This window comes from Glandiceps talaboti, chromosome 3 (assembly GCF_964340395.1).
Source record: "Glandiceps talaboti chromosome 3, keGlaTala1.1, whole genome shotgun sequence".
NCBI lineage: Eukaryota > Metazoa > Hemichordata > Enteropneusta > Spengelidae > Glandiceps > Glandiceps talaboti.
The window spans coordinates 31924608-31948396 of record NC_135551.1 but is presented as its reverse complement, the minus strand read 5'-3'; the positions used below and the strand labels follow the sequence as shown (position 1 = coordinate 31948396).

General features: G+C 35.3%; 1 protein-coding gene across 1 annotated transcript; it reads left to right on the top strand.

Annotated features, from left to right (window-relative positions):
* Positions 1–316: 316 nt before the first annotated feature.
* LOC144433389 (adhesion G-protein coupled receptor G6-like) lies at positions 317–23759 on the top strand. The gene is made up of 22 exons (XM_078121692.1): positions 317–329; positions 861–1044; positions 1996–2120; positions 2707–2944; positions 3260–3407; positions 4252–4395; positions 4559–4678; positions 14125–14338; positions 14586–14904; positions 15184–15305; positions 15954–16188; positions 16666–16822; positions 17284–17439; positions 18438–18620; positions 18959–19004; positions 19588–19700; positions 20141–20268; positions 20640–20911; positions 21492–21561; positions 22085–22464; positions 22793–22873; positions 23367–23759. Exons 1-22 carry the CDS (start codon positions 317–319, stop codon positions 23462–23464), a joined length of 3546 nt encoding a protein of 1181 aa, XP_077977818.1. The 3' UTR covers positions 23465–23759.
* The last annotated feature ends 30 nt before the right edge of the window (positions 23760–23789 follow it).

The following is a 23789-nucleotide window of genomic DNA, read 5'->3' as shown; positions in this document are numbered from 1 at the left end:
GAGGCACAGATTGCCACATGATACCTTTTATATATTTAACTTCTCAACAATGTATCAAAGGTTGACTTTTCACGCTTGGATCGGAATAAACAGTTATACCTCACAAGGATACACTGGCATTTCCCTAACTAACAGAACACATTAACGAGTACCGAACATTAACAGTGCGTTTGCAGACATTTCAATCATTTGCAAGATACATGCAATATTTCAATCAGCAAGTGAGTCATTGACAATCAGCAAGTGAGCCACAGACAATCTGGAGATGGGAACACCATTTAAAGTTGAAAAATTTGTTTTGTTCATCATTATCGCAATGGAAATAAGAGGTATGTGATACATATATGAACTTGATTTTACCCTACTCTGTACATGTATGTCTAAACGGGTGATTAGTAACGTTCCCTGTTTGGTGTTGATTGAGAAACATACAAATTTAATATATTCATCCATTCATCTGTCTGTCTGTCTGTCTGTCTGTCTGTCTGTCTGTCTGTCTGTCTGTCTGTCTGTCTGTCTGTCTGTCTGTCTGTCTGTCTGTCTGTCGGTCGGTCGGTCCGTCGATCCGTCCGTCCATCCAGTTAACTAGCTATCTGATATCCAGAGTTAATCCATTCATCCATCACAGGGATATATGGATGCAAATATACAAATCAGTAAACAGACAGGTATTCCGTTTGTTGCAAAAATAGTTGTATGTGGGATCTATATGTCACCGTCTAATCTCCATGTGTATACATGTACGTTGTTTTTATGTGCATACGTCGTTTTATGTGTGATAGTTCCTTTGAGTAACTTGATATAAAGACCTAGCTATATCATGCAAGTCTTATATTTTTTACGATCAACAATATATACAGGGATATACTGCAGAGGATCAAAGGCTGGTTTGGGTGTAGACGCTCGTAGCCTGTGTCATACCGAAATCACTTCCAACGATAAGGGAATCATACAATGGCCAAGTGTAAAGGTTGGTTACACAGTAGAGAGACCATGTCCCTATGGTGCACAATACTATGGCATCTTCGTTGTGCAGAGATCATGGTAAGTTAAAATGTTAACCTTTGCAGTTTGATTTGCAGTTACCTCATTTGCCACTTTTCTGTTTGACAGTGTATGTATATACCTTATCAACCTAAACGTCTACCAACATACCAGTCTACCTATACATGTAATTGCCTCATGGAGAAAGAATACATTGTTCGAAACGTGTGTTAATATTTCAGTAGCCTATTAATTGCGCTGATGAGATACATCAGTAGCTGGTCGTACCTCCTAGCCACCCTCACCCCCACCCCCATGACACAAGGGCTAGGAGGTACGACAAACTAACGATGTATCTGATCAGCGCAGTGAACAGGCTATAGGGCTAGGAGGTACGACAAACTAACGTTGTATGATACTTCACCTTTCTTTTGACCGACTAACTGATTAATCCAACAATTGAATGAATGAATGAATGAATGAATGAATGAATGAATGAATGAATGAATGAATGAATGAATGAATGAATTGATGTATGAATGGATGGATGGATGGATGGATGGATGGATGAATGGATGGATGGACGAATGAACAGAGGGTTGGTTGGTTGGTTGGTTGGTTGGTTGGTTGGTTGATTGATTGATTGATTGATTGATTGATTGATTGATTGATTGATTGATTGATTGATTGATTGCGATTGTGATTGATTGATTGATTGATTGATTGATTGATTGATTGATTGATTGATTGGTTGATTGGTTGATTGTCTGACTGACTGACTGACTGACTGACTGACTGACGGACGGACGGACTGAGACATGTAAACCATCCAATTGCAATAACTAGAGATGGTGATCAAATGTAGATTAATCTAGTTACGCCATAAAACGGTAGATTTTACTTTGAAATAATTATTTGTGAACAGCAATGTAACGATGCAACCATTGTTAGGCTTATTTAAATATAAATGTACCATTTAAAGCATATGATATTTCTTGTTATGTCTGTTAGTTTGCAGGTATCGGGCATACGACGACCAGTATGGGGGGAGTATAACACGTCAGAGTGTATTCCTGAAAGTCAAGCAGGGCTTGGGCAACGCCTAAGACATTTAGCCGGTACATATATACCTGCAGGTATGTAACGACGAAACCTATATCACTATCGTGTTGTGTTGTTAGCGTACGCGTATAAGAATTATGAACCTATCATTATTGTATGTTAGGGTATATGAATTATTAACTATTGCATTTATTATTCAGGTAGAAGATCAAAATGAATGATCAATGATTGATTTGTTTGCATACTCGCTGTTTCTTTCATGGACGGTTCTGCAGTTCTCGAACGTCTTTGAAGATTAGATGCAATAAAACTTATCACACATTTTTTTTAAATTAATTATTGACCCGGATTAATATGAACCATAAATCGCCAGCATCTTTTTTACATTATTATTTGAAAGACAGACAGACAGACAGACAGACCGCATGCATCTCTGAGACGCCTTAAAGTTGAAAAGAATCTTACAATGTCACCTTCGAGACAGCTGTCATAATATAGATCAACTTGAGCTACTGTAAAATGTTGAATTTAGTTGCCTGATAGCACTGAATAAAATTGTCATAATTTGATGAATAATCTGTTTATTTTTTTACAAATCTTGTGATTTATTTTTACCGTCACTTTCGTAATGATAATTGTGTGTACTTTTTAACGTTTCAGGATTTATCAGTAAGATTTTAGACCAATTTAGTAATGTCACATTCCACGCTGACCTTTTCCAAGATGGGGACTTCAGTGCTGCTGTCGCTGTTTTACAGAATATTTTGGATAGTAATAAAAATGGAACAATAATTGACGAGGACGTGGCTGTAAGGATTATGCAGAGTGTGGGACATTTGTCTGGCGTGGACCGTGTGATGTTACGGAAATGTAAGAAAGATAAAGAATCAACTGTGAAGTAAGTGAAGCAAAACATTAGAATATGACTCTACAGAGGATATACTAATGACTGTGATAACTTGCTTGTCAGAGCTAAAAACTATATTGGTCTCACAACAATGGCGTCAACACACACACACATTGTCACACACACACATTGTCACACACACACATTGTCACACACACACACACACACACACACACACACACAGTCACACACACACACATACACACACACACACAACAAGACTTTGATGAAATATATATTATAATTGTAATACCACAGTTAAGTTTGCTACTCAAGCCATTTTATTCTCTCTATTTTGTCATTTAGCCTTATTCGAGCAGTGGAACGTCTCTCTGAAATCATGGAACTACGTAATAAATCGTTCACCATTGATGTTTATAATGTAGTGATGACAGTTGTCGAAATTAATGCAACGTCATTTGAAGGACTGACATTCTCTGTCTCATCTGATGATGTAAGTCGAATCAAATCACTTTGTATGTTTATATAATCTCGAACGAAATTGTTCATCTCATTTCATTCCGAAGTAAGAAACTGTACCTTTGCCAGACGTGAGATTTCCTTCCCAGTGTGGAATTTGCACCTTTGTCACATGCAATATATATTTTTTGAGAACAGCTGAAAAATAAGTGTACTCGACAATATATATTTTCTTTTCCTTTCACGTTTATCGTTACATATATCACAACGACCAGACATTTTATGACCAAGGGACAACAGAGATCATTTAAAAACGTGAAAGATTGCAACATTTAATTGCCTCTATGTAGGGTCTTTCACTGCTCATTATTTGATCATTCTGCGCTGGCATGTCAGCGTGTTTTCAGAGAGAGAGAGAGAGAGAGAGAGAGAGAGAGAGAGAGAGAGAGAGAGAGAGAGAGAGAGAGAGAGAGAGAGAGAGAGAGAGAGAGAGAGAGAGAGAGAGAGAGAGAGAGAGAGAGAGAGAGAGAGAGAGAGAGAGAGAGTGTGTGTGTGTGTGTGTATTTAATATAAATAGACGTCCCGGTTTATATTCAATGAAAATGATTCTGACAGTAACACATTTCTGTGTTTCTCTATTTACAAATTCATGATGTGTATGGCGCTATGTACTCCCGGCAAGGGTGTATTGTACGTATAAAGACAACAGTGCTAGTCATGTAGTGGCGTTTCACTTTCTTCTAATGAATGCGTAAGAAGTTTGTTTATAAATCACTTCTGTACTTATTTCAAGTATAGATAGATACATCGTAAATATTAAGTAAGAATCCTACATAATACACATTTTAATACCCATTCAATGTCACTTGTCATTTTAGACTAAATTGTCAAAGGAACGAACTCTCGGGCTGAAAAGTGGTGAAACTGCCATCGAATTGCCGTCATCTTTGTTCGACAATCTGGATGAGTCTTTGATCGAAAGGGTTCAGTTTTTCAACTACAAGTCAGACATCTTCTTCAATGTAAGCTACAAACTATATGTATGCATGTTCGTGTAATTACATCAAAACAATGTAAATATATAGTTATACAAAATGCTAGTAGAGTGCTGCCAAAAATTGACATTATTATCACAGAATCTGTCGTATGCTCACCAGTAACAGTTTCTACTATATTCTTTAAAAGGCTGCTGATGACGTCACCAAAGGAGAGTTGAGTTCTGTGATTGCTGCAAGTATTGGTGGTGATTTCGCTATAAATAACCTGACAGATCCCGTTAAGATTGCATTTGATTATCCTGCAAAGGTAATATCGACTAAAAAAGACGGGGTTCGGCCACTAAATTCGTTCCATTCATTCATCGATCGATCGATGTAACTTTCCCAGTTCATGGAATGGTCAACCTTATGCAAATGAGAGTATAGATTACGATCTAAAAGGGGCCAAAATAAATTTTGGGGGCAAGAGTTTTGAACTGGGGTGTTGATTATCGAACTCTATTAAAAACACAACTACACTGAGTTATAATAAAATAAGAATTGAGAAGTGATGAGTTTGTAAATACATGATAATAAAGTTGTTTGATTCTTATTCTATTTTGTGTATGTCCTATAAAAGATGCTCATTTCATGTACTGGGCATATCTTGCAATACCCACTTCATAACCTGGGCAACACGATTGCCTAAATTTCAAGAACTGGGCAAAGTTACCTACCCATTTCATGAATTGGGCAATTTCACAGATTGGGTGTAACATATACATATACACATACATACATGGCTGTACGTACATATGTACAATATACACACACGCACGTACCCATGCGTATGCATACATACATACATACATACATACATACATACATACATACATACATACATACATACATACATACATACATACATACATACATACATACATACATACGTAATGACAGACAGACAGACAGACAGACAGACAGACAGACAGACAGACAGACAGACAGACAGACAGACAAACAGACAGTCAGTCAGTCAATCAGTCAGACAGACAGTCGGACGGACGGACGGACGGACGGACGGAAAAAGGACGGACTGACAGGTGTTCAATGCTTGTGAGATAGGTACATATAGAATAGAAACATGAAGACTTGTCTAAAGGAACCGTGATAGAGAAGAACTACTAGTATGTACATTGTATGTTTTAAATAAGATAGCATAACGGCCAAATGGAAAATAATAAGTACCCACTTTTTTCTTTCAGTCAAATAAAAGGTGCGTGTTCTGGGAATTTGATCTTCAAGGTATTGTAATTAATATATATATATATATATATATATATATATATATATATATATATATATATATATATATATATATATATATATATATATATATATATATTCTATTTTCTTTATAGTATTTCATAGTGATGTGTCGTATATCATATATTTCGACAATCATCAGGCAATATCTATGTTATGAAATATACAAAATAACGCACTATGCATGTGATGTACCATGAGCCTATTGTTTCACTGTGTCAAACTATATATATGTATATCTGTGTCAAGCTCTATATATGTATATCTGTCTGTCTGTCTGTCTATCTGTCTGTCTGTCTGACTGTCTGTCCATTCTAACTAAATTTACTCTCACACACACGCGGCACGTACGCAGATGGAAATGGAGGTTGGTCCACCAAAGGTTGTATGGTGGCTCGTGATAAGAGCGATGAAAACATCACGGTTTGTGAATGCAACCATCTCACAAACTTTGCTCTACTGCAGGCTGATGAGGTAAGGGCGACATTTATTGTTAAGTCGTTGCCAATCAAGTATGAGCCACAACCTCTATTAAGATATGTGTTGGCAACTGTCTCAACTCTTGTGTTCTACGTCTAAAGTCACATGTATAGTAATGCACTGTGCATTTGGGAAACCTAAGCCTTACTGTTCCAAACGATTCCCTGGATTTCACAAATTTAACAATTTGGGTTGCCAGTGTGGCCGAGTGGTTTAAACCACATGCCTCTTACCACTGCTATGCGGTAGGGGTTCGAACCCCATTCTGGGTTTGATTAACTTTACCATGCTGTAAGTAAGAAGAGTGTCGTTCAGTTTGACTACCGAAAAACGTAGGTTTTCTCGGGTATTCCAGTATCCTCCTGCACTAAAACTTTACCTTATTGCCTGTTGGATGGCATATAAATAAATGAATGAATGAATAAATAAATAAATAAATAAATAAATAAATAAATAAATAAATAAATATAACATTTTCGTGATGACCTCAATAATATGACAATAACAGAGACAATCAAAGTACTCTGTCAGTCTCTGAAATTCACGTATATTACATCTAGTACAAATGTATGTCTTTGTAGGACAATTGAACTATTGTCTCTGACGTAATTTATTATTATCACACTAGTATACAGAAAACGAATAAATGTTGTGTACTGTCATAACGTCGAATTAATGTTTTCCATATTACAGGAAACTACGACAAGCTCGGAAACTACGACAAGCTCAAGCAACCAACCGAAACTGTTTGTCTTCGGTATACTTCGTTGGTGGTGTCTTATCTTTTGGGGCGTACTTGACATTGTGGTGATTGGGAAGATTCGATACATTTATGAGACTTTTTAATTTGGTGACATGATGACGACATGAATTATTTGATCTTTTGACCACTGTCATTTATATTATTATTGTCATGGATACACGTGATAGAAAGAGTATAAAGCGATAACTTTGGCTGTTGAATTGGAAACAAACCATTTCTCAATCCAATGACCTTATCAAAGGGAATTTCAGAGTAGCATATTCTATCACTTCACAGCATACATGAAATTGAAATTCAGATGTTAGATGTGGTATACTTGTGTGCACTAATTACAACTTAGCTATTTTAGTCTTGTTCATATCGTAGCCACTGTATGTTTTCTATTTCTAATATCTTACCAGTACAGCAAGTTTCCTGACTTCATCTCAAGGTGACAGTTAAAGTTGAGAGAGACTGAGACAGACAGACAGACAGACAGACAGACAGACAGACAGACAGACAGACAGACAGACAGACAGACAGACAGACAGACAGACAGACAGACAGACAGACAGATGAATGGATGAATATATTAAATTTGTATGTTTCTCAATCAACACCAAACAGGGAACGTTACTAATCACCCGTTTAGACATACATGTACAGAGTAGGGTAAAATCAAGTTCATATATGTATCACATACCTCATGACAGACAGACAGACAGACAGACAGACAGACAATGACGTAGTTTTACACTTTCTTTGTATCGATGTTACCTTGCATTGGAAATAAAAAAAATTGATTTCATTAATCTACTAGTGTGACTTGCATTTGCTAGATAGCTTTTGTCGTTTGTGTTGTTAATTGGTCTGTTTAGTAGGTTTTTGGTATTGTTGTTTGTTTTGATCGTTGCTTCTGTGCGCATATGTATACTTTATTTACATCTTGTTTAGTATATATTAGAAAGTCTGAACGGAAAAAGCTACATAATAGCATAAGTATACTAGATAATATATTTTTCTTTGGTATCCATAGTGCTGTTACTCCATGTTGCCGTGCTTTATTGTAATACTAAAAATCTGATATCTTAAGAATATATGATAAACCTGTCAAAATTAAAGGGATACATTCTGTAACTGTATAGTCACGCTTGTGGTTATTTTCGTTTCGTTTGTAAACTAGATTCCATTTTCTGTTAAGGTCAGTGTACAAAAACCACATATGTAATTACAATACACAAATTACCCTATTATACAGTGCAATTGAAGTGACTTAATGTGGAAATAAAAGGTTTCCTAACCGAGAATGTGGCGTTTATCGGCTACCAAAATTATCATCCTTGTACCATGTTTTATTTCCAATCTGAATGCATGGTTAGAGCGCCCTCTGTTGGTAGTAATGGTTCAACATTCGTAGTAGTAGTAGTATATATATATATATATATATATATATATATATATATATATATATATATATATATATTTCTCTCTGACACAAAGGTGCCATAAAACCCATAAGTTACAGACTGTGTGACCCTTTTAAAAGTCCAGTATATAGAAAGTTGCAACCACGACTCCATGTTGAGAAATACTCTGTCAATGATAATAAAACTAGACTAAATGTATCATTCTTGTCACTGTCAAACAATGACAAAGTACTGACAAATACTCGACTACTTGCTGGACGAAGGAGTAGACCAGCATCATGTCAAGGGTATGTTATCGTAATTATAATACTGAAACGATCAACCCCAATATATTGGAACCATTGTAAGAATTGTGAAAAAGAAACTGTTTCTACTACTTCAAGTCATTGCCTGTGTGACAAGCTCATTAAAAAATTTAAATAAAACATCATTTTATAAAATACCCTCAATTTAAGTTTGTTTTCAAACTTGATAACGGTGGTTAAATCGGTTGAATGAGTCATATTTATTTTGGATGGATATTTGTTTTTGTTTTGTTCTTTCTCTATGTCATTTTACGCGTTTTAACTATCGGGTGTGAACAGAATTCTTGAATGCTTTCACCTTGGAGCAACCTATATGTCCTAAGATGGTCTGTTTATGTGTATGTATTGAATTCAATACTCCACCCAAGGTACACAAAAGAGACATATAAATACCTATTGTTAGTCCGATAGTCGTGTTGATCGTATCAAATCAAATAGGTTTGAACTCTATGCGCTGCCATCCACCTTATAGCTGAATATCATATGCTGAAATTAGTCAGTTTCAAAATATCAGTCCCTCGACGTAAACGTTTGTCTAGACTGTTCTCAAGACCATTGATTTACTGAAGTCGAGTTTGCAAGAACCGGTCTATTCCTGTATACCGTTAATGGTAAGTAACGCGACGCTCTAATTTGTTTCACTGTCATGGTCTCTGATCACGTTGAAAACATGTATTTACTTGACAAGGAAGGAGGTGTTCTCTCTTCTCTCTGTAACACTTAACATCAAGAATAATGTCGACATCGTGATTTGTTTTGAGTGTTTTGGTTGTTTTTATACGGATCAATTGAGTTTTATATACATGAGGTGAAAGAGGAAATACATGTACACATTCGATGTCAGACCGTACAAACGGCGTAATTTAGGAAATTATTGAATGCAAAATTTCCATAATGGATTCGACCTTGTCGAAGTACTACAATCAAAACTCAAAAGACGCACACCATAGTAAACTTTCAAGTACCATGCCAGCTGACAAATGAGTTCTAGAACGATTGAAAAAAGATTTAACAGTTCATTTATCATTGCCCTCAATCTTTACTGTTCGAAACCACACGATAATACAGTGTTTACTGTTCGAAACCACACGATAATACTGTCAAACATGACTTTGCATCAAAATGAAATATGTTGCAATCATGTGTCTTAACTTATGAAAAAAATATCAGGACTATGTCAGTGTTTGTTGCGAGTCCTCAACCGTAGATAGACTTTTAAGATAAGTTGTTTTGAACGAACTGATTTCTAAATAAGTCATTTCCTTCACACCTTGTCCCCATTGATGTAATTCAACGATCACACTTTTCATCAGACCATACTGTCAATTGTACACACAGTTTTTTTATCCGGTCATCCACGTTGTATTGAATAGCTTTATCGTCTTTAATGATTCATCTACACCACTATACAATGGCTGCCTACATTATATTGAAATCAATAGTGAATAGAATTACCACAACTTTATTGTCGTTCCAGCGTTCTCCTTCGACTGTGGGTATTGACGAAGTAGAAAAACGTCACTTTACTGCTTTTAGCCGCGTAAAATAAGAAGATGGACTATAAAACGTAACGAGAAGCTGTCGGTCTGCCATCTGGAGTGTGGTACCTCAGCTTTACACGACTTGGATAGGAAGTGTACTTACTTGTGTTAATTTATCACGATACAAACAGACCTTGCTTGCCAAATAAACCAGTTGTGTTATATTTTTGGTTCCGAACTCAAGAAGGAAGTGCGACGAAAAGTAAGAAATAGCTATGTTCACAAAGAATCTTTCGACACTATTCACGATAGGGCTGCTACTTGTGTGTATTTTCGTTAAGTCTGGGTATGGACAGCGAAATAACCATGGTGATAGCGACTGCGATGATGATGACGTCATACCAACAGAAGGTCACTACTGTTACGCCAATTATTCCTTCCAGGCACTAAGTGAGTTACCATCAACTGTACCGTTTACAACGACAGTCTTGTAAGTATCCACTACAGTTGTCTTGAGTTGTGTTGTTGTTGTCGTCGTTGTTGTTGTTGTTGTTGTTGTTGTTGTTGTTGTTGTTGTTGTTGTTGGGGTGGTGGTGGTGGTGGTGGTGGTGGTTGTTGTTGTTGTTGTTGCTGTTGTTGTTGTTGTTGGCATTGTTATCAGTGGTGGCATTGTGATGGTATTGTTGTCAGTGGTGGCGTTGTTGTTGTTGTTGGTGGTGGTGGTGGTGGTGGTGGTGGTGGTGGTGGTGGTGGTCATGATGATGATGATGATGATGATGATGATGATGATGATGATGATGATGATGATGATGTATCAAGTGTGATTTTTGTCATTTATTATCTCTTCTTTCTCTGTCAACCTATCAATTCATTACATTTAAATCAACATCATCAGCAGTTATCATCAACTGTGTATATTATAGACCCATGCATGTATTTATCTCTTTATTTATATATTAATGTAGGAATCTTGCTGGAAATCACTTTCAGACTGTTGACATTAATATCATAGCACGATTTACTTTCCTTCAAGAAATGTGAGTAGTTTAACTTGTCATGTTGTGATAATTGTATTAGTAAGATTACATCCAGTAAACATTTCCCAAAGATATATAATCTCTCTTCGTTTTACAGCAACTGGAAATGACATGAAGTTATCTGTATTGTTTACATAGATGTATAGTTCCTTCTCTTCGTTTTACAGCAACTGGAAATGACATGAAGTTATCTGTATTGTTTACATAGATGTATAGTTCCTTCTCTTCGTTTTACAGCAACTGGAAATGACATGAAGTTATCTGTATTGTTTACATAGATGTAGAGTTCCTTCTCTTCATTTTACAACTGGAAATGACATGAAGTTATCTGTATTGTTTACATAGATGTATAGTTCCTTCTCTTCATTTTACAACTGGAAATGACATGAAGTTATCTGTATTGTTTACATAGATGTATAGTTCCTTCTCTTCATTTTACAACTGGAAATGACATGAAGTTATCTGTATTGTTTACATAGATGTAGAGTTCCTTCTCTTCATTTTACAACTGGAAATGACATAAAATAAAGCTATCTGTATCTTTTACATGGGTGTATGGTTGTTGGTATCTGACGACACGTATTTACATTGTACAAAGACGGCTTAAATGACTAGTTTTGCACCTGATATGAGTGGGGTTTCTTTTAGTACATACATTCTGTAAAATTGCTACTTCATTAATATACTACCATAAATTATGATTTAGCAATGTCGATATTTGGTAATGCTAGCATATTTTATGTAGATATATCGAAACTACTTTCGTTCTCTTAAAGAAAACTTGGAGGTAACCCGCTACACTGTGGATGTGATTTACGATGGCTTTATTATGCTAGTAAAAATTACTATCGATTATTCAAAAGCCTTGCCGTTGATGGCGCTGTATGTCATACACCATCGAATTTGGAAAACAGGCCCTTGTCAAGTCTTTCGCCGGACGATTTCAATTGTAATGGTGAGTAAAACGGATGTGCAATTAGTTAGGCTGTTACAAACATCAAACTTTCTCCAGACAGTGACAAAAATATTAGATGAATTTGAATTTTTGTTGATTTAAAATTACAAACTCCTTTTCTGTAATACTTGTATAACTTAATTCTTCATTGAAAATCACGGCTAAAATTGCATTATAAATAATTGTACGTTTGGGAAGAATGCCTCGAATCTTAGTGCGGGTAATATCATTGTATTTTAGAATAGTTGTCGTTTCTGAGGTTATTTTCTGGGATGTATCGGGTGTAACGTTTACAGGCAGTCTTTGTGAATTCATTAGCTATTTATATTATGGAACATATTGTCAATTATAATCTCTAACGCAGAGTTTGTTTTCATTCAGTTTATCTAATACACCCTGTCTGTCTTTACTTCAACAGCTGAAAGCAGTCACCGTTGTTATACTTGTGGGTCAGCAGGAAATGAGTGTAATAGGTTAGAAGTGTCGACATGCCCACCTTTTCAGGTAATAGTAGCATGTTATTGAAATTTACACATTAGAATTGAAGAGACTACAAATTATATAACAAACTACAAAACGACTAGCAATCAAATATATCTAGCCTTATGAACATTGATACTGTAGTGATGTCAAAACCTTGCATTACTCGTTTTGTCTTATCTCTATTTAAAAGTATGTTATCAATCGCTACTTGGATATTTCTTACAATATTTGTTGTGTGTTTGCAAACTCGATGGCATAATATTCTATAAGACGTTGAAGGGCATAATGAGATGAATATAAAGGAAACTTTTAAGATATTTGATGTGTATATGACATGTACGTTATTGTGTATATGACATGTACAGTTATTGTGTATATGTACCGTTATTGTGCATATGTAAGTTATTGTGTATATGTACCGTTATTGTGTATATGTAAGTTATTGTGTATATGTGCCGTTATTGTGTATATGTAAGTTATTGTGTATATGTAAGTTATTGTGTATATGTACCGTTATTGTGTATATGTAAGTTATTGTGTATATGTACCGTTATTGTGTATATGTAAGTTATTGTGTATATGTACCGTTATTGTGTATATGTAAGTTATTGTGTATATGTAAGTTATTGTGTATATGTACCCTTATTGTGTATATGTAAGTTATTGTGTATATGTACCGTTATTGTGTATATGTAAGTTATTGTGTATATGTACCGTTATTGTGTATATATATGTACCGTTATTGTGTTACATATGTACCGTTATTGTGTTACATATGTACCGTTATTGTGTATATGTAAGTTATTGTGTATATGTACCGTTATTGTGTATATGTAAGTTATTGTGTATATGTACCGTTATTGTGTTACATATGTAAGTTATTGTGTATATGTACCGTTATTGTGTTACATATGTACCGTTATTGTGTTACATATGTACCGTTATTGTGTATATGTAAGTTTTTGTGTTACCTATGTACCGTTATTGTGTATATGTAAATTATTGTGTTACATATGTACCGTTATTGTGCATATGCACCGTTATTGTGTTACATATGTAAGTTATTGTGTATATGTACCGTTATTGTGTATATGTAAGTTATTGTCATATATGTACCGTTATTGTGCATATGTAAGTTATTGTGTATATGTAAGTTATTGTGTATATGTAAGTTATTGTGTATATATATGTACCGTTATTGTGTATATGTGCCGTTATTGTGTATATGTAAGTTAATGTGTATATGTACCGTTATTGTGCATATGCACCGTTATTGTGTTACATATGTACCGTTATTGTGTATATGCACCGTTATTGTGTTACATATGTACCGTTATTGTGTTACATATGTACCGTTATTGTGTATATGTAAGTTTTTGTGTTACCTATGTACCGTTATTGTGTATATGTAAATTATTGTGTTACATATGTACCGTTAGTTAATATATCTCATGGAATAAATTTATATAAAATTTAAAGTACACGAAGTGCTCAATGTAATTTGGTGATGTAGAAATTCATTTTTAATACAATCACAGGACAAATGCAAGATAATTGAATTCCACTCTAATGGAATGTCGTACGCTCACCAAGAATGTGTGGCTTCGTCTAATTGCCCAAGTGAAACCAGCACTGGACTAGGACCATGCCATGGCAGTGAAGGTGACAAGTGTGCAGTGCATTGTTGTGAAGGAGATTTATGCAACGTATTCCTACCACTCAATTTGACACCAAGGGATATAACAACTCCTGGTTAGTATTATATCTACTACCATATATAGCTATGATACTACCATATATAGCTATGACACTACCATGTGATATTACTGATATGGCCAATCGAAATCGTATACCAACCAATACGTGTATGTTTTTTAAATATTTTTTGCATAAACTTAGTTAAATCAATAGCGTAACAAAATAAGAGACACTTCAGTTTCCTTCATACGAGTCTAATAGATTTATTATTGGTCGTCAATTTTGAATATTGTACTTTCAGATGCTTCAACAACTACTACACACCTTACTACAACAGCTGAACATCGTAAAACAACAACTGTACGCCGCATAACAACGGTAACAACGGCTAAAGATACAACTACTGCAAGTACACGTCTTACTACTACGTCATCAACAAGCAGTGCAGTATATGATACATCAACTCTTCAAATCCCAAAGCCAAACTGTCCCACGGAAACTACAGCAGACGACAAGGGACTGATAAATTGGCCAGTTACTGAGGCTAGTGTAACAGTGTATCGCAAATGTCCATACCAATCACAAGGTGATGAAGATCAAACTGTTGTTGAAAGAACATGGTAAGCTGTAATAGTTTTCCGATAAACTGAATAATCCTAGATATATTCGGGATACTTACCGAGTTTAGGGATGTGCATATTATCCTAAGATTTTTACATCTAAAGATTTTTAACTAGAGGGTAATTCGTAGGTGTAGGTGCATGTAGCTAGCATGTTGGTTTGTTGGTTGAGTGTCATTTCTGGAGGCCAGGCCTGGCTTGCATAAGTTTAGTGAGAAGGGTCCTTTAAGTGTCTATCTATCCTGTGTTTACCTTTATTATAACTCTCTCTTTTACCAGTCTACTGCGAACGCAAACCATGGCAGAATGGACTGTTCCAGACACATCGGGGTGTAAATCTGAGGCACAAAGCAGTCCTGTTGATCGTCTTAATAATTTAGTAAACACAACTATATTGCCTGGTAAGTATTAACGAATTATGGTTAGGGTACTCTAGCCCTTAATCAGAATCTTTTTAAAGAAATCGTTAATTTCATTCATTGGCTCATTGCATTGAATATTAATCGCAAGACAAAACCACCAGATTTTGCCTCAAAGGTCGATTGACTGATTGGCTGAATGACTGACTGACTGACTGACTGACTGACTGACTGACTGACTGACTGACTGACTGACTGAATGAATGACTGACTGACTGACTGACTGACTGATTGGCTGAATGACTGACTGACTGACTGACTGACTGACTGACTGACTGACTGACTGACTGACTGACTGACTGACTGGTTGGTTGGTTGGTTGGGTGGGTGGGTGGGTGGGTGGGTGGGTGAGTGAGTGAGTGAGTGAGTGAGTGAGTGAGTGAGTGAGTGAGTGAGTGATATCATATTTTAAGCGATGTAATTGGTCGTCTTGTTGGTTGGATTTCAGACCACTATAACGATCAACGGCTGATCTTGGCTCGATTGAGTTCCTATCAGGTGTGATGTTCTGACAAAATAATTTTGAATTATCTAACTTAAATTGGCACCTTGCTATGGTCTAACAAGGCAAAGTTATCTCTTTTAGAGCTAGTATCCTTAATACTAAAGATCACTGTCAATGTTTTACAGAACATATCAACATTGCATCTGATCGTTTAAACAAGGTTACAACTGAAGCCGAGAGTTTTGATGAGATTGACGTTGGTTTGTCAGTGGATGTTGTTGACAATATCATCGAAACCATAGATTCTGATAACGCAGACAAAGAAGTGGTTGAAAACCTATTACAAAGTGTTGGTAATTTATTCAAAGTTGACAGGGATGTATTAGAAAAAAGTAACGAAGATCAAAACATCGCTTCAAGGTTAGTATGTGTATGTATGTATGCATGTATGTATGTATGTATGTATGTATGTATGTATGTATGTATGTATGTATGTATGTATGTATGTATGTATGTATGTGTGTATGTATGTGTGTGTGTGGGACAATATATATGACTGTGTGTATGTGTGTGTATGTATGTGTGTGAATGTGTGTGTGTGTGTGTGTGTGTGTGTGTGTGTGTGTGTGTGTGTGTGTGTGTGTGTGTGTGTGTGTGTGTGACAAAAATGAAACATAAAAGTAAGACAATATATACATTCCCCAAAACATCAGTTTACAAAGCAAATAATGACAATAAAATATTCGGAGCTGTTATAGAGATTAAAAAGTAATTAAAATTAAAAACCATGGTACATTTATATCATATTGGTCACATTGATGTATGTAATCTTTTTATACTGTTGTCTAATGTTTGACATTAACACATCATTTTATTTGCTACGTTCATCTCATCTAGACTTGTAGAAGCTATAGAACAGCTATCACGGACTTTAAAGGTAGAGAATGAATCTGTATCCATTGAAACTGATGAGATTTCCATGACGGTGGCTCCTGTAAATAGTTCAGTATTTGACGGCTTTGTCTTTACATCAAGTTATGACAGACACGTTCAGGTATGTTACAGCACCACCCACTGTGACAGGCATGTTACAACACCACCCACTGTCAATAGCTATGGTTAGAATGACATAAAGTCAAGTAGACTCCATTCAAGACTTTTCAAATTTTCAAATATTCATCTTTTAGATGTCTTGTTTAAGCTGGGCATTTTCTAGGGGAAAATATTTTCATTGATTGACAGACTCGTACGTAGAATTGAAGCAGTCCTTAATTATTATTATCACTATTATACTATTGAAATGTTATTTCGTGTAGAACTAATACTATTAAATAATAACATTTACATCAAGTGCAGACAAGTGGAAGTTTTTTTCAGCGCACTTCTATATATTGATACCTTTAGAAAGTTATATTTTATCAATATTTCAGTCGATTCAGTCGAGATTCGAGTATTATAGTACAACTTCAGCGCCGAACTTAATTATACATAACTTTGTTTCGTCTTTATTATAAGCGGCGAAACATTGCAAAAAAAGAAGACTACGGAGAGGAGAGCGTCAAATCAACCATTACATTACCGTCGTCCGTGTTGGATGGTTTGGATGCAGCTGACAAATCAGGTGTTTCGAGAGCTCAATTTATAGCGTACAAGTCAAATACGCTCTTCGAGGTATGTGGATTTCTTTCAATATTGTATACTAGTTATACCGAGTTATATATATATATATATATATATATATATATATATATATATATATATATATATATATATATATATATATATATATATATATATATATATATATATATATATATATATGTTGAGGGTAGAAGAAAATCAAGTCGGGTTTTTCGTCTCTACAAGCCTGTTTCGTGAGTAAATCACTCGTCAGGAGATGTTGATGGCATCAACATCTCCTGACGAGTGATTTACTCACGAAACAGGCTTGTAGAGACGAAAAACCCGACTTGATTTTCTTCTACCCTCAACATATACTCCGCTCTGCGTGCAGACGTATCGAGCACTGTACTTCGGACAAATCTTACCACTGACTTCCTATATATATATATATATATATATATATATATATATATATATATATATATATATATATATATATATATATATATATATATATATATATATATATATATATATAACGAGACGTAGACACCAAATCTTTCACTGGTGACATCAGTTTACATTAACTTTTTAGGTATTGAATGGCCAATCTACGTGAAATAACGATGTACCAGTCGCTTTTAAGTTTCATAGCTGCTTTAAAGCAGTAGCCAGTTCGCGATTATTAATTATAATGCAAAAGGCTGCTCAATTCTCTGCTTGCACCCCTTTCTTGATCATATTGGATCACTTTCCGCTAAATTACTATCGACAAATTGAATATCATTACACCAACAACATTATTTTTTTATTTTAGCAGTATGATTTCCAAACACATTGGTTTTGGCCTGAGCTTATTTAGGGGATTACAAATTAAGAGGATAAAATTACCTTCCAAGTCGACAAGGGGATGAAATGCACATGGTAACCTGTACCAAACTTCTAAAGTAACCCCTGAAAAATATAGTTTATGAACAATACATGCATTATACTATTTTGATAAAAAACTGACGGTCTTCATTAGTATATCTTGTCTGTACACGTAGATCATGAAGGGCGAAACGTCGCGTAAACATCGTCAAAGAAACCAAACTATGTTCGAGAAGTTGGCTACAGATGATAACTCAACTAAAATTATCAACAGTCCTGTTATTTCTGCCAGCGTCGGGGATTTAGAAATATCTGATTTAAAAGACCCAATAGAAATCGCATTCACTCGTTCGAAACAGGTTAGTATTGTAAATGTTGTGGAATATATCATAACAATTATATATTTCTAAACATACAGTACCCGTCATCCTTGTCAAGGTATTATAAAAATGTATTTTTCCCTTCAAATGTTCTAAATGATTTGTTTACATTTTCGTAAACTTGTCCATTATTTATTTAAAATCAATATGACATGACATGACATTTGTAAGAAACGGTCATGTCACATAGAAATACAGTTCTACAGAAACAATATTGAGAATGACATTTGATCAGTGTCAAAGTACGTATACCATCTACTAGAATTTCACAAATGGACAATATGTAATATATTTATTTTATCATGTCGAACTTACAGGTTTACCGTAACCTCACTTGCGTCTTCTGGAACTTCTCCATTAATGGTATGTTAAAATGTTGCTCATGTTGTTGTTTTATGTTGTTGTTGTTTTGTTTTATGTTGTTGTTGTTTTGTTTTATGTTGTTGTTGTTGTTGTTGTTGTTGTTGTTGTTGTTGTTGTTGTTGTTGTTGTAAGGATACAATACTACCAGTTTTGAAGCTTGAAAGTATTTGAAACATTGAAGTCGGCGACCATCTTTAAGAATGGCCGTCACACTGGATTTCGAGAGGCTGGCATCATTTTATTATTGATGTCATACTTGTACCACAAAGTAAACGATACTGGTCAAAAACGACTGTTATCCGCTCCACTGTCCCTTCTACTGTTCAGAGATATAAACCAACAGTGGCCAATGTTGTGTTGATAATGGTGGTGGTGGTGGTGGTGGAATGGTGAATGTGGGGGTTTTAGTGGAGTTAGAATGAGAAGTGTTATTGTAAGTGACCATTGTACGGTGACAGTGATCTATTACCTCACCTACCCATGAACCAATTTAATCAACCCTGAACACCAAACTCAAAGCACATGTTTGTATCTAGTTCAATTCTTTTTCTACACACACTATGTCAATTTGTTTGAATTGCAGACGGACATGGTGGATGGTCCGACAAAGGCTGTGTTTTGGCTACGAATGTCACTGAGTCAGACAATATTACTGTGTGTCAGTGCAATCACCTCACCAACTTCGCTCTGTTATTGGTAGGAATATTTCATGAAGTGTTTAAAAAGATAATTTCAGTAGAGACTAGTGAAACGCAATGTAAATACTACACCGTATAGGTCAATAGTTCAGAAATTCGATAAACGGGAATATGTGTGTGCTAAAGCACAAAACAAAATTACTGGAAGATCATGTCCATGTAGTTTTACAAGTTCGTGTAGTGTAATTTGTGTGTGAATTTTTAATGTTGAAAATGTTGAAAACTATACTTAAAAGTACATTATTAGACCTTTGAAAGAACAAACTTGAAGACGTTGAAAGAACAAACTTGAAGACGTTCAATGACTTTGAAAATCCAAATGCTTGTCTGCCTCAAATGTATATATTTTGTAGTCATCCACTGAGTTTGACCATTTTGTCTTGTATCAGTGCCTGTTTCATTCTGAGTAATTATTGAGAATTGTTCATTTGCTGACAGGATATATACGATGGTGGCAGTAAAATTGACTCAAGTCATCAGAAAGCCCTCTCAATTATCTCGTACATAGGATGTGCTATTTCTCTGCTAGCGTTGATTGTAACACTGATAAATCTGATACTCTTCGGGTAAATATTACACAATATCTGTATTTCTTCTGTGTTTCACTTTTGTGTCAACATCTTGTCGTGGTTTTATTTTTTGTGGCCATCGTGTTGTCGACGATCCATTAAAGTTAAGTTTCAATATTATAATTCTTGAGATAATATAATGTTAATTTTGAGTATATGTTTAATATTTATCATTATGTTCTGTTTATATTGCTCAGCCACTTAAATTATGTAGTAACGATTACTTTTTATTTGAAAAAAAGGTTTCAGAGTCGCAGGTTTTTTGTGTATTTTTAGAAAGTGACATCAACGACAGAGTTGCTAAATACTGTACAACACAAATCGTCTAGATAACTTGATCTAAATTGTGTTTTTTAATGTTTTTCTAGACGCAAAAGAGATAAACCAACTAGGATAATGATAAACCTATGCTTAGCATTAGTGATGACGTTATCCATGTTTCTGATTGGTGCATTCTATATGGAGTTTACAACAACCATACCCGAGCTCTGTACAACAATATCTGTATTGTTACATTACTTCCTATTGGCTGTTTTGACATGGATGGCATTGGAAGCTGTTCAAATGTATTTGATGTTGATAAAGGTTTTCAAGACATACATCGCACATTTCATGGTCAAGTTTTGTTTACTGGGATGGGGTAAGCTAATAGTTACGATATTTTGTATCTGAATAACTATGGTATACGTAAATTTCACTTTGTGACGTGATCATTCTAAACAGCGCCATCTATCATAGAGGGAACAACACTGACAGTTTCTCTAAGCTTATTAAATTATATTGTGTATTGGATAAGATTTCCGTACTCAATACGAATTTCAAACACCGCATTGACAATAACTGAACAATAACTAACCATAAAATTGGAATATCACTTGAAGTTGCAAAAAGTATTAAACGTAAAAACAGTTAAGGCAAATTACTTGTATAATTCCAATCATGACAAGATAACGTACAGAGGAATGGATGTTTTGTTATTTTAAGTGTATCCCAATAAATAATTGTTTTTAACCTCCTCTGTATGGAGACATCTGTTTACCAAGATGCGATGTACTTGTGTCTATGACAACTGAAGTAAATAACCGTAGAATTGTTGTATAACAAATTCTAATTTCATAGTAATTGTTACTCGTGTACTTCTATATCTTTCCAGATCATAATTTAAACTTTCCAGGTATTTCCATCATACTTTATACGCGTCTTCTCCTATAACTTTTCAGGTATTCCCATCATCATTGTTGTAATCACTATCGGAGTTGATTTGGATAATTACGGATATCATAATAATATGTAAGTATTTATATAACTTACCGCATACCTTCAAATGATTTCATTAATGTGATACTATTAGACTACAATACGAACGATGTCGGGTTTTGATTTAGTTCTAACTGGTCCTGGAGATGATGATTTATGGACATTCAAGTGCTTTCTATTTTGAAATATGTTGTATGATAAAACATTGATATATAAAGGAAAAGTCTTCAGGTAGAATATTTTTTGTTTTACCCCAACAGATATAATGTGTCAATATTCTAACACTCAACGTATGGTTCCATGACCTAAGCTTAGCATAAAAGAATTTACAGTTTCACTTCTTCGTATTTCGGGTACTAGGGAACGCCCTGAGTAAATACATTTGTAAGTACTTTAAAAAAGGAATATGAAAAGTTCAAAGTTCACAATTCACGTTTACTAAGCTGTTATCAATGTTATGCATATCTGTAAGTTTTTTCATTTTCATTTAGAATACAGCGTGGAATTTTACCTAAATATCAGATTAACAATATCAATTACCGGCCCTTTTTTACAGTTGTTGGCTGTCGAGATACGCCCTCTACGGCGCGTTCCTTGCCCCTCTTTGCCTGGTTATCATCTTCAATTCCATTATCTACTGCCTCGTCATCAAACAACTCTGCGGTCTCAGGTCCAAAACATTGACAGCAAATGAACGATTCAGCACAACAGCTCAACTTAGGGCAGCTATAGGTCTATTGGTACTATTAGGACTGACGTGGATACTAGCCATCTTTGCCGTTGGTGATGCTAGTCTCATCTTCCAGTATCTGTTTGCTGTCTCAAACTCACTTCAGGGGTTCTTCATCTTCATTTTTCACTGCGTTCTAAATAAAGAAATACAAAAGCGCTGGAGACGACTCTGTCGATGCAATTGGGCGTCATACAAAACTGTCGGTAGGTGTTAATATCGGCGATACAGCCGTACAAAATACTCCTTGAAACGTGGTCTGCAGATCATGTCACATTCATGTTGTTTAGTCAGCAACGACAAGTTGCTGTATGTACCTATAGTCACACAAATGTTTCCATATAGTATTATAAGTTGATTATATAAGGTCAAGGGTCATTTACAACACATATTTTGTGTGCTTATTAACATATCCAATAATGAATTACTATATCAATCACCAGCACAATTTTCGTTTATCCTTTCTTATTATATATTGCCCATTTTATTGTTCAATTGTATAGAGGTCATTTTATTTGAATATTTTGTTGTTAGATTCGAGTCTGATGACTGGTACTTCATTAAGCAGTGACAAATATCAACCAAGTACAACAGATCACACTACTTTACAGCTCGGTAAGTATTACAAATTAAAACACATTGCAAATTTAAATTTGATCTAGAATAGGATTATTTTATATCCAATGTAAATTGAAATACTTTAACCAGACCAGGGTCATCGAGAAGATAACCAGACATGGCCTAGTCTGTAAGGTACGCCGTGACGGGGCGCCCTCAAACATCGGCCAACCCCTAAGTGTGAGAGGAGGCCGGTGAGGGCGAAACGTCACGACGTATCTTACAGTCTACCCATGGCCCAGCAAAGGTTTAGGGAACCAAAGTAACTGTATTATTTATGGTTGCCATGTGTTTGATTATTTACAACATTACAACATCAAAACATGACGTCATATTTCTCATAATACATCATTCAAGCTGGGGCGTTATAGTTTATTTTCTTTTGAAGACGACATAGTCTTAGCATTTCTGATCGAAATGTTTAATATGATTGCACCAACTTACTGTGAATCGGGAATAATTGCCATTAATTTATGATTGACACTTTCAGACGTGACGTCAGCATCTGCAGGCAGTGAGAACCATTGCTATGACAACGGAGATTTATGCTCAGCAGAAATGAAAACATTTAAGGAGGGTGACAACTAATCGTGCAGTAGGCTTGGCATCAATATAAAATTCTCAAACACTGCAAATGATGAATTTACAAGTCGCTTTTTTTTCAATAACGACACATCACATTTTAACTAGACTGCACTGATAGGTAAGGGTACTAAGGGATCCTGAGACGTAAGATATTCAACGACAAACACTTGCACAGTGCGTAATAATGAAAGAACCAGACTGCGACGAGGCAAGTTCTAGGGAATACAGAGGTTTTAACAGACTTTCAACAACAGACACTTGTACAGTGTGTTATAATGAGAGGACCCAAAACAGACTCACGAACTGAAGAAAATACAATTTAAGTTAG